At 36.5% G+C, this 12,746-nt stretch overlaps 1 protein-coding gene across 4 annotated transcripts in view; it reads right to left on the bottom strand.

The window, feature by feature from the left end:
- The window catches only part of LOC121867173 (golgin subfamily B member 1-like), a 53,706-nt gene that overhangs the window by 18,692 nt on the left and 22,268 nt on the right, over nt 1-12,746 (bottom strand). For all 4 annotated transcript variants that reach the window (XM_042366955.1, XM_042366957.1, XM_042366958.1 and 1 more), the window contains 2 exons: nt 6,472-8,676; nt 3,974-4,288 (listed from right to left, as the gene is read on the bottom strand). In XM_042366955.1, coding sequence (XP_042222889.1) covers nt 3,974-4,288; nt 6,472-8,676 — 2,520 coding nt within the window. The remainder of the gene's footprint in view (nt 1-3,973; nt 4,289-6,471; nt 8,677-12,746) is intronic.

Genomic DNA, 12,746 nt, shown 5'->3' with positions numbered 1-12,746 from the left:
AATACTGTACATGTACAGTGATGTCAAAATATTCCGAACTCAATTAATTAAGATTTTTTGTTAATTCGAGTGACCCCAAACCTCCTTTTTGTTGAATTAATGGGGTAAATTGTACTGTACTTTCAAGTTGACATAATGATAATCACTTTTTACATCTTAACACTGCTTTTACAGTATTTTGGGCTGATCATAACCTGGTACAATAATGTACAGTACCCTACTGTACAACACAGCTCGTTTGCAAAAACAGCAATGACCGAGCGAACAAGCTTGTACAATGACATCAGAAAATGACCTTATGGTGACTAGAGGGCTAGAGGGATGTGGCTACAGTGATGAGACTAATTTTGCAACAAAGCCACCAGCGATGTTAAGTGTAACACTTAAATGAGAACACAACCATCCCCAGCTGTGAATTTAAACATAGAAACTGAATGGCAGGGAGGGTAGTCAGGGCTCACCACAAGGGGTGGGGAATGGAAGAACAAAAGACTCAGGGTGGGAGAGATATGGAGGAAGGGGGGAGTAGGTTATGATCATTGAGCAAGAATATGTCTCTGCCCATCTCTCCAAGATGGCTGCCCCAGCTGACTCCTGGGGGCGCACAAGTTGAATTTTTGCTTGGCCCAAATTCGTAAAAGTGGGAGAAGCTTTCGTTAAATGAAAGAGGTGTTAATTTAGGAAATTTGTACAGGCAAATTTTTTGTATCTTGAACATTCATTAAGTGATGGATACCAGTACATACTGTATATCCAAAGGGAAAAGACTGGTGACCTGGGAGACTGCCTCATCAAAATACTTCCTGGCTGAACTTACCTTGCCCAGAGGGTCATCTGCATTATTAGGTAGGGACACTGTCCCACTGGATCTGTGAAAATGACCCAGTCAAACCAGGATTTATGAAGCAACCTCTGACCCCAGCTCAGTGGTTGCTTCAAAGACCTGCAAATTCAGCAGGAACACTGAAATGTACCCTGGACCTGGTTCACCTGACTCGGACCACTCAACCATTAATTTGCATTAAAAACTTTATGCATTACATTTTCCTAAAAATAAGGAAAATAAGGAATCCAACTCATGAGGGAGGATGGATTCCAAGTCACCTGTCTTGTCCCCGCAGCCATATTATGGAATTTCATACTTCAGTCATTCACCAAGCGACCAGGGAGATTATTCAAAACTAACCAGAAAATGAATGAATGAAGGCGAGTGTCACAAAAAAACATCAGAAAAACCTCAACAAGGTAGTACAGGTTGACAATCCCTTATCCAAAATCCTTGGGGCTAGAGGCATTTCGGAATTTTTCGGTTTTCGGAATGGTTAGGTTAGGTTTTTATTTTTTATTTTGTGTGTATTAGCCAACCCAGGCACAAGTCACTGACCCATATTGGGGCCTAGGGGGCGAAATAATAATAATAATAATAATAATAATAATAATAATAATAATAATAATAATAATAATAATAATAATAATAATAATAATAATAATAATAATAATAATAATAAATCATAGGTCTAGGTCGTGTTTCTCACTTTTATCTTTTTTTCTTTCTTGGGTTTCTTTATTATTATTAATATTATTTTATTAATACAGTATTATTGTTATTATTAATATAAATTTTATATTATATTTTATTATTCTTATTATTATTATTGTTATTATTATCATCATTATTATTTTATTTTATTTTGGTGTACAGTGATCCCTCGGTTAACGAGATTTCGGTTAACGATTTACCTTCCATAAAATTCTTAACTTCGGTTAACGAGCAATCCCTCGATTAACGAGTTTTTTACGAGCTGACTTCAACATGTTTTCGCTTGCATTTGGTGGTCCACCAGCTGTAGTATTAGTCCGCCAATACAGTAATCGGTTTTAGGGCTTAAATTCCTTACTATTTTAGTAAATATCAAGAAGTTTATACTATTCAATAATTTTAAAAGTTAAATATTAACTTTTTTAGTCAATTTAACAATTATTGAACATAATTGAAGGTAAAGAAACTAGTTTCTGGCGTGCCATCCAGCCTGTTAACACACCAGACAGGCGTTAGTCTCTCTCTGTTTTCAGTGGAGGTAACATCTTGCTTGAGACTCTCTCCAACTAAACACTTTTTTTCTGTGTTTCCAAGCAAATTATTGGTCATTTTGAAATTTATTTTACATATTGACAATGTATAATGCAGTGCAGTGTTGATTTAAAGAAAATAATCTTGAATTACAGCAAGAGAACTAAAATTTCATGGGTGAAATGGTGCCATGGGGTGACTTCTCTTCCACCCCAATGCCTTCTCTTCTCCCTTCTCCTCCACCCCCATTCTAATTCCCATCATCATCATCATCCAGGAGCCTTCTACATACACACCTCATAGTAAGTGTACTTTTCTACCTTTTTTGTTGAATTTAGGCAATTTTCGGTGAGCTGGAACCAATTACCCAAAAACCCATTGAAACAATGGTTTCGGTTAACGAGTTTTTCGGTTAACGAGCAACCTGATGGAACGAATTGTGCTCGTTAACAGAGGGACCACTGTATTGTATTTTTTATTTAAAATTTTATTTGCTATGAGTAATTATTATTATTAAAATTAGTATTACTATTACATTTTCGCCTCGTAGGCCCCGATGTGGGTCAGTGATCTATGCCTGGGTGGGCTAATCCTGTTAAAAAAAAAAAAAAAAAATTGATTCCCCCCCCCAAATTTTTTCGGTTTTCAGAGGTTTTCGTTTTTTGGAATTTTGAATAAAGGGTTGTCAACCTGTACTTACCTCAAATACTGTATGAAGGATATAGCTTAAATACTACCTATACATTTCAGTCCAGAAAATTTCTCAAATTTGGAGCCAGAACCATGTTCTCAGATTGAACTTTAATGCTGGAAGCAAATACCGGACGTGTAACACCCAACAACATCCCATGCATAGCTAAGCCCTTCCTCCAGAGGAACGACTTGCACTTATTTAACTGACTCTTGTGATATAAAAGAGAAAGAGGCTCAAAATAAACCTTCATATTTTAAGTAAATTTTTCAGGAATGATGAAGTGACTAATCACTACTTTCTGGGCCTGAACTCTAGCTCTATGTCTATATTGAAAAACTAAATAAATTGCTCAGAATTAGTCAACAGATCTCCCAACAAGTTTGACACCACCTTATGATGGTCATACACCTTTATGTGGGATTCCACCCACTGATATAACAAATGTGTTGTGAAACTTTGGTACATGCAGCCACATCCTTCCGTATCTTCATTTTTCAAACAGCACTACTTAAGCTTTTTCTAATCTGTCGACTAGCTACGATATATTTTGTTCCTGAAACTTGGCATACTAATTCCTCTATCAATAAAATTACATTGGTCTGAATTTTACATTAACCCATGAAATCAGTGTGTTGAAGCTTATTTCACCCAAAATAAGAAAGAACTAAGTTGAATTTGTGATGCAAATGTGCAAAAATCAGTCAAGCAGTTGAAATAATCTTTTGTGTTACCCAAATATATATATATATATATATATATATATATATATATATATATATATATATATATATATATATATATATATATATATATATATATATATATATATATATATATATATATATATATATATATATATATATATATATATATATATATATATATATATATATATATATATATATATATATATATATATATATATATATATATATATATATATATATATATATATATATATATATATATATATATATATATATATATATATATATATATATAAAGAGGCCTATAAATTTCATTGAAACTGTATATACTGGGTTCCTTTAGCTTAATTCTGATGACGAACTAGGCTGAGATAAAAGTACAAACAGATGGACAGACAGGTACCTATCAGATGTATGTGCCCCTGCTAAAACAGTGATGACAAGAAAACAAAGTCATCATATACAAACCAAATGTTAATATGTGCAAAGTTATCATGTTACCTGGTGATGTAACTGCATAATTTGTTCTTGTAACTGCTCCACTTGTAACTCTAATTCTTGTGTTGTTTTAGTGGTGCTCTCCTCAGCCTGGCTCTGTTGTGCTAGCTTTGTTTTCATCGATGCTAATTCTGCCTTCATGTAACTTATTTGTCGTTCTTGGCCATCAATGGTTGTTGTGTGGAAGCTAATCTCTTCCGACTTCTTTACTAATTCATCCCGCAGGAGCTTTTGCATCTCGAGATTCTGCTCCAGGGCATTGCCAACACGAGAGGCCTTGTCCTTGGCATCTACAGCCTGTACTTCTAGTGCAGTATTCTGTACAAAAGCATTTAAACAATATTGATATCCCTTTACATATTTGTTTGGTTATACTGTAATAGTACATATGGCTTATACAGTAGAGCACAGTTCGTCATTTGCCCATGTTACTAAAAATAAATTCGAGACAACCCGATAACAGCATGGCAGCAACGAGGCAGTCGGAACAGAGGACGGCTGGCAGCAGTTATATTTTAGTGCAATTTTGTTTTACGTTTTTTAATGAGTAAAAAAAATATTTGTAGCAGTCAGTGATATCCCCGTTAGCTGGAACAATTGGTGCAGAGCACTTCCGGGAATGAGAGATTTCCAGGTAACGAGACAACTCTCTCAAAGCCGGAAAAAATCCCCCATCCCCGGAATCTTCCGGATAACGGAAAATTTTCATGTAATTTCCAGAAAATGCACTTAATTTTCATCTCTCAAACCCCGAAAAAATCCCCCATCCTCGGAATTTTCCGGGTATCGTGAAAATTTTCTTGTAATTTTCTGGAAAATGTGCCCCTCAGAAAATTTCAATTTCGGCTATCGGAGAGTTCCGGGTTTGAGGGATTCCGGATAACGGAGATATTACTGTAGTTATTTGAATTTATTATCGAGGGTACAAGGTAAACAGCACTTTGTTTGTCCATCGTACCACTACCACGTGGTCGCCCAGAAGCTCCACCCACAACTGTGTGATGTCAATCACGAACTGTGCTATTCCTCAGGCACCCTATAATAGCAGAGCAAGAAATGATACACAGTGTGCAGGGCCTTGATGGAATACAGTACTTCTCTGTGTGAAAATCTGATAAGTGTTATGACACATGGTATGAAAGTCCTACAGGATTAAATGCCATGAATATTTAAATGAAAAGTTAATGTAAAATTGTTTTGGAGATGTTCTACAAAAGTTATCTTGCTTCAGACAATAAGTCCGGTGCTCTTTTTCCATGCACTGTTTTCATGATCCTAACATTAGAAAGGGTTTTTTTTTTAGGTTTTGCATATACTGTAGTAATTACTTCATATAGAGCAAGACCTCATACACTGTGACCCCACAGAATGCATCATTATCCTAACACACAGAATGTGATTATATTTGATATTGCATGGAAAAATCATCCTCGGTCCTTATCTACAAGGCCTTATTATTCAGCTAAAAGGGTAGCTGCTACACTACTTCTTGAAAACATAATATACTGAGGGGGAAAAGAGGCAGAAAATAGCCTAAAGTCATCATCCAAGACTTTGTCATTTCTAATATTTCCTGATGGTTCACTATTGAGTTTGACCGGGAACAAAGTTTAGATGCCCAAGGATATAAATACATGTAAAGCCCTGACTGACATGACTTGCTAGAAAGTACACTATATACTGTATATACATACATAGCCATAAATACTGTAGTAATGATTTTAACCATTGTTCAGTCAGGCAACACAATCAACTCCCCCACACAGCCATCTATGATTCATATTAATTCAACAATTACTGTATCTGATTTAAAACCATCTTAACCATATCAATTACTTCTCCATCAAATTATTTGTTTAAATTTTGAATAGTTTCTCTGTGTATTGTACAGTACTACCTACTTTACAAATGTTTCACGTTCCTGTATAGATTAAACTTTTCCAAAAGTTGAATATTTAGGTATTTTACTTCATTAATGTACCAATCAAATCTTTCTTGGAATATTTTTATCATCTCATTAAAACTTGCTCTTATTATCTTCATTAAACACACCATTCATCTGAACAGGTTAATCTACTGTAAAATGTTGCCATATCTGTAGATGATAATGCAAGGCCAAGGCTATATAAAATGTGAGAAGAATTGTACCTGAGCAAAAAATGAGAAGCCTCAACAGCAAGTGCTGATGTTGAGTATCTCAAAGGTCACACTCCAAAGGAAAATTAATGTTTTTTCTCTATGCCAGGGTGTTGTTGATAAAATTTCTATGCCATCTTCATTAATTTGTTATGATTCCTTCACTTGAACAGGAGAAAAAAAAAGACCATTAATTTTCATCTGGTGTGCGACCTATGAGAGAAACTGTACATTATCTAATTGTTGCTAAAAATGAGGAACCAATCCATAGAGATCTGTAAGATATAAGTTACAAAATAAATAAACTTGATTAATGTTGACTGAAAAATTCATGCAATTTATAGGAAAAACTATGTCTGACTCACCTCTTCATGCAACAAGTTATTTTGTTCTCTAAGGCTGAAGCACTCATCCTGTAAGGCACGAATAGTTTCCTCCTCTTCTTCCTCATGCAATGCCTGCAATTGCTTCTTCAGGCTGTCAACTTCTTCTACCAAACGATCCCTTTCTCCTTTTATGATCCCTATGTCATGTTTATGACTGTCACAAACATCTCGTAGATCATTGTATTCAGCAAACAACGAGTTATAGGCAGCTTTTAATGTGCCTTGAGTGTATGAAAGCTCTTTTAACTCTTCATTTACCGTCTCCTTTTCTTTCTTTAGAGATGCATGCTCAGCATCAAGTTCTATATATGTAGACTTATAATTATTTATGTCACTTTCAGCTTTGGTTTTGGCCTCTTTTAGTTTTTCTATCAAGGACTGGAAGGAATTATTATCACTACTAAGGCTCTCAACCTTTTCTTCGAGTTCTTCAGACAACATCTGCAATCTTTCATTCTCTGATTTCAAAATCTTAATCTCCTGATGAAGTGATGAAATTTGTACTCTCAAAGACTCCACTTCATCAGAGGCTTGTGCTACAAGTCCTTGGTCTGTTACAGCTTGGACTGAAGAAGCCTGGGATTGTGTTTCCTGTGTCTGTTGCTGCTCTACAATCTCCTCCAGTTCCGAGATCCTCCATTCAAGGGCTTGCTGCTGACCCTCAAGCTCCTTGTTATGAGTTTTCAAAAGTTTGATAGTAGTGTCTTGATCCTCTTTTAGATCTAAATATTTCTCCTGAGCTACAGTGAGAACATCAACTTGGCTAACCAAGCGTTCCTTTTCATTTTCAACTTCATCTAGTTTCTGTTTTAGCTCATCCCTCTCAGTTTCTGCTCTTGTTACTTGTGCCTTCCATTCTTCCTCTAGTGCTTGGTCAAGATCAGAAAAGCCTCCAGCTTTTGCTTTTAATTTCTGTACCTCCTTATTTAAAGCTTCATTCTTATTCTGGGTTAACTTGAATTTCTGCAACATTTTTCCACTCTTCATTTTGGCAGCCTGCAATTCATCATTAAGACTATTCTTATCTTTCTCAAGGGCAATTACTTTGGCTTTAAGACTATCTATTTCCTTCTGATATGTTTGGTCTACAGATGATGACCTCAAAAGATGTTCATCCTCAATTCTTCCTTCAGCACTCCAATCTACTTCTTCAACAATTAAACTGTGTGTTTCAGATTCTGAAGTATTTTTACTACTGGGGTGAGATTCTATTGTAGCAACCTGATTTTGCAATTCATTGTATTTTAATTCAAGATCATTATACTGTGAATCAAGTAATTTAAACCTTTCAATTTCAGTTCTTAACCGGGCAATTTCTGACTCAGCTGATGTGCTGACCTCTGTAAGTCTCTGGATCTCGTCACGTAGGTGTTCGTTTTCGGAAGATATTGCCATACTATGGGCCGTCATTCTTTGTACTTCACTTTCTAAACTCTCTTTTTCTGCCTCAGTCATTTGATTTGTTTGAGACAATGCTTCATATTCCCCTCTTGCTCTATTGTTTTCTGCCTCAAGAATTTCATAGTCACTTCGTAATCTTCCATGTTCACCTTCCATAACTTCAACTTCACTTCGTAATTGGTTATTTTCACGATCTCCTCTCTGCAGTTCACTTCTTATTCTTGTCACCTCATCATCTAGATCCCTATTTTCACCCTCAAGTCGACTCATTTCAGCCTTGTAATAATCTATCCCAGTCTGACATTTTGCAGTTTCATCCTTGAGACACTCGCCTTCAGTCTGCAGTCTCAGCGTTTCAGCCTTATAGGATTCTCCTTCACTCTGAAGTCTGACAGTCTCATTTCTAAAGTGATCTACTTCAATTTGTAGTCTCATGTTTTCAGCCTTGTACAACTCAACTTCGTTTTGTATCTGTAGCACCTCACTATTAAGTTTTGTCATCTCTGCACCCAAGCCCTGTGCATCAGTCTGTAGCCTTTCTCTGTCAGTTTCCACGTCCTGGCCAGCCTGATTTAGCACTTCAATTTCATTCCTCAGTCTAGATATTTCTGATTCTGCTGACTGAACCATTAACTCTAACTCCTGTACACGTGATTTGGAACCTTCACGTTTGGTCTCGGATTCCTGTATGCATGACTGGAGTTCACCATATAGGGCCTCCACCTCAAGAAGACGCATTCTCTCAGTTTCTGCTTCAGCTAGTTTGTTCTGCATGGCTGTACACTGAAAACAGTCGAGTAGGAATTAGTGTCACTCGTTAAAACATTTAGGCTTATATTAGTGTTTCACACTGGGTACACATAAGCTGGAGTTAGCATGCAAAATGGAAAACAGTCATGTTACACTGGACACATCTAATCTGATTTCTCTGGAAGCTGTGTAACTTTCTTGTTTTGGCAGTAGCAGTGAACACATACAAGAGGAACCTAGATTTTTGGCACCCAGATACTTTTTTTTATTTACCAAGACATTAACACCTTGGTGTGGCCAGACAATTGGAAATCAGAGTTTCTGCAAACCTGGGAATTTTAGTTTTTTTTTGCGTCATATAGTTAAATTAATGAAATACCAATACAACTTTGATAAAGAACTTCAGCAAGGCAACCTTACCCTCCACTGTGAAGGAGTTATACAGCTGAACTGTGATAAGCCATTAAATTACATGCAATGTCAAGAGTATTATCGTTGTGCAAGTAAACAAATTAATCCAAGCATCACTCAATTAATCCAATATTACAGGAACTAAATGATGGGTTCAATAACAATATAAAAAATTTTAAGCTCCAGGGAAACCAACTGATAATAATGCAAAACACAAAACTACACAGACTTCTCCCCTTATTTCTGACTACCATATCAGAATAACAATACAGTATAAGACAATGAAATGGAGAAGAATTCTCACTAAACAAAAGAAAATGAAATACAGGAAATAAATTTTGACCTTAGATATTACTAAAGTACTGTACTGTTCTTAGTAATTTAGGTCTTTATTCTCTAGTACAGTACAGTATTATAGTGCATTTTTTCTCAGCTAAGAAAAATGTCCCGCCCCCTCCTCAACAGTTACAGCTGATTGGCTGTTGCAAACTTGTCCGATTTTGTCCTGAGTAATGATGTATTTCTAAATGAGTTTATTCATAATCGTTGGGATGACCGTTTCTGACGAGAAAGGTATTTAGCTAAATTATATTAAGATACATACCTTCATTATTTCAAACATAAGCACGGAGGAAGTTTATCAGAAACATTATACGTGAATTAACTGATAAACTCGGGTAGCAAATTCACGCTTTCGGAACATACATTTAATATGTATATACTTATTTTTACCTACAATAAGACATACTAAGACAAATTACATATCAGTAATAGTACATTACGCAAAAACAACATTTTAAAAGATAAGAATCACATTGAAATATTACACGACCGTTAGCAGAGGCGGGAAATATATGAAGTAGTTCACAGTCATATTTCCCGCCTCTGCTAACGGTCGTGTAATATTTCAATGTGATTCTGATCTTTTAAAATGTTGTTTTTGCATAATGTACTATTACTGACATGTAATTTGTCTTAGTATGTCTTATTGTAGGTAAAAATAAGCATAGTATATTAAATGCATCCTCCAAAAGCGTGAATTTGCTACCCGAATTTATCAGTTAATTCACGTATAATGTTTCTGATAAACTTCCTACGTGCTCCTGTTTGAAATAATGAAGGTATGTATCTTTATATAATTTAGTTAAATATTTTTCTCTTCAGAAACGGTCATTATGAATAAACTCATTTAGAAATACATCATTGCTCAGGACAAAATCGGACAGGTTTTCAACAGCCAATCAGTTGTAACTCTTGAGGAGGGGGCGGGGCATCTTTTCTCAGTTGGGAAAAAACACGCTATAGTGTTCACTGGAATATATTAGCAATGGCCTATGAACCACAGCAGCTTAGAAAAATAAAAGATAAAAAAATGATGACTTTATTCAACACGTCAGATATCTAGACGGTCCGTCCCTTGTAACGATCTTCAAGAGTGAAGTGCTTCCCCATCTAGAGTACTGTCATCCCGTCTGGTCCCCGAGATATGCTAGGGACTGTCAGTTGGTTGAAAATGTTCAAAGGAGGGCCACCAGACTGGTGCCTGCACTTAGGCACCTCAGCTACCCTGAGAGATTGGAGCTCCTGAACTTGCCTAGCTTATACTACAGACGGGCAAGGGGTGACCTAGCTGAGGTGTATAAGCATCTGAGGGGGCACTACTCAGTCAAGTGTCCTTACTTGGACGGCGGCAACTTTTCGTTAACGCTGACGACGCCATAAATTTTTTGGGCAGGTGACGCTACAGGTGACGCAGTCAACTTATCACCCGAGCGAAGCGTCAAGTGTCAATTTGTTCATCAAATTCTAAAATTTTCGATTTTTAATTACAGTGGTCCCTCGGTTAATGAACGGTTCGGTTAACGAAGTTTCGGTTTACGAATTACCTTCCATAAGAATCTTCATTTCCGTTAACGAACAATAATTTGATTAACGAAATTCTTACGGATATCACGTTTTGTTATGAGCATCAGCTGATGGGCTAGTCTGCCACTTCAGTAATCTGTTCTATGTTTACATTCATTTCCAGTGGAGTAAATATCAAGAAAGTTGTGCTCTTTAATATTTTTGCATTTTTTATATTAAAATTATTAGTTATTTTAACATTTATTTAACATATTGATAATATATGCAGTACAGGGGACTAATTTTTTGTGCGCCCATCAGAAGCTTGACTCAGCCATAAGGAGTCAGTTGGGCTTTATTGATAGTGGAGTGAACATCTATTTTATTGGTGTCTTGAATATTTTTGCATTTTTCATGGAAATTATTGATCATTCTGAAATTTAGTTAACATATATAGTGCAGTGCAGTGTTGATTTAAATAAAATAATCTTGAATTATATCTAGTGAACTTAAAATTTTATTGGTGAAATGACAGCATCAAGCATGGGCCCCCTGAAAGGTGACTTCTCCTCCATCCCCACTTCCTTTTCTTCTCCCTTCTCCTCCACCCCCACTTCTAATTCCCATTATCATCATCAACCAGGAACCTTCTACATACACACCTCAGTAAGTGTACTTTACTGCATTTTTTTTTACTTTGTATGTACTTTTCGGTGAGCTGGAACCAATTACCCAATATCCCATTGAAACAATGGATTCGGTTAACGAAATTTTCGGTTCACGAACGACCCTCTGGAACAAATTGTGTTCGTTAATCGAAGGACCAATGTATCTTATTATAAAGATGACCGGGAGGGAGCAGTGAGGGAGACGACTAAGACCATGACATGGAGGACGAATTGTTCCAGGCCCTGTACGAGACCCCCCCAGGAATGAAAATGAAAGTGACCTTTTCAAGCGTTTCCTGTGGGAGAAACCTTCGACAAGGACACCTTTCCCAACAAGGCAATGAGGGAATTGTTCATCAAATACAACACCCCCATCCCCTCTAGTGGAGCGCATGTTCTCCACGGGCAAGGACGTCTTGAGGCCCAAGCGCAGCAGAATGAGCGACAAGCATTTTCAGATGCTAGTATTTTTGCAGGGGAACAAATGAATAATTAAAATGATGTAAAATAAATCATAATAAATGATTTTGCATATGTTACTCCCATAAACAGGAAAAAAAACGTTTCGGGGCTGAATTTGTACGTCCTTAAAAACTCGTTGACGCTGACGCTAACAGTCAATTTATGAAATCGTTTACGCCGACGCTGACGGCATCAAATTTCTCTGCCGCTCACGCTGGTGGCGCCACGAGTACAACACTGTATAATATAAAACCAGTGAGCCATATCATCTACAGAACTCATAATAGGGAATCTTTTCCGCATAAAATGAGTTATGGGTAGAAATAGGGTCGCCGCATGAACGCGAATTCACATGTAGTGAATGCGCATAAAGCGAGGGTCCAGTGTATCTTTATGCCATGTTCAAGAGGAGTACAGTAAATTACCTATACTACACATGAATTTCAACGCAATCTAGCGAGAAGTTATGGAGAAGTAGGATTTTGAAAATTGATTAAAAATATAAGGGAAAAATCAAGTATTAGGGATTAGGCAGAACCGATTCAGTGGTAGAGCAACAATGTATCTAATGTCTTTAATTGCTGACAGGAAACTGAAATTGATTGATCAATTATTAACAAATTTCGTGCTTCAGCCAGACACTCCCTTTAACCATGCAAGTGAACCGCCCCTCAAGCACGGTAAAATTATCGTCTACTGTACTGTACTGGGGTCCAG

This window comes from Homarus americanus, unplaced genomic scaffold (genome assembly GCF_018991925.1).
Source record: "Homarus americanus isolate GMGI-L3 unplaced genomic scaffold, GMGI_Hamer_2.0 scaffold6317, whole genome shotgun sequence".
Classification (NCBI taxonomy): domain Eukaryota; kingdom Metazoa; phylum Arthropoda; class Malacostraca; order Decapoda; family Nephropidae; genus Homarus; species Homarus americanus.
The sequence above is the reverse complement of the archived record's forward strand: the minus strand, read 5'-3'. Positions and strand labels throughout refer to the sequence as shown.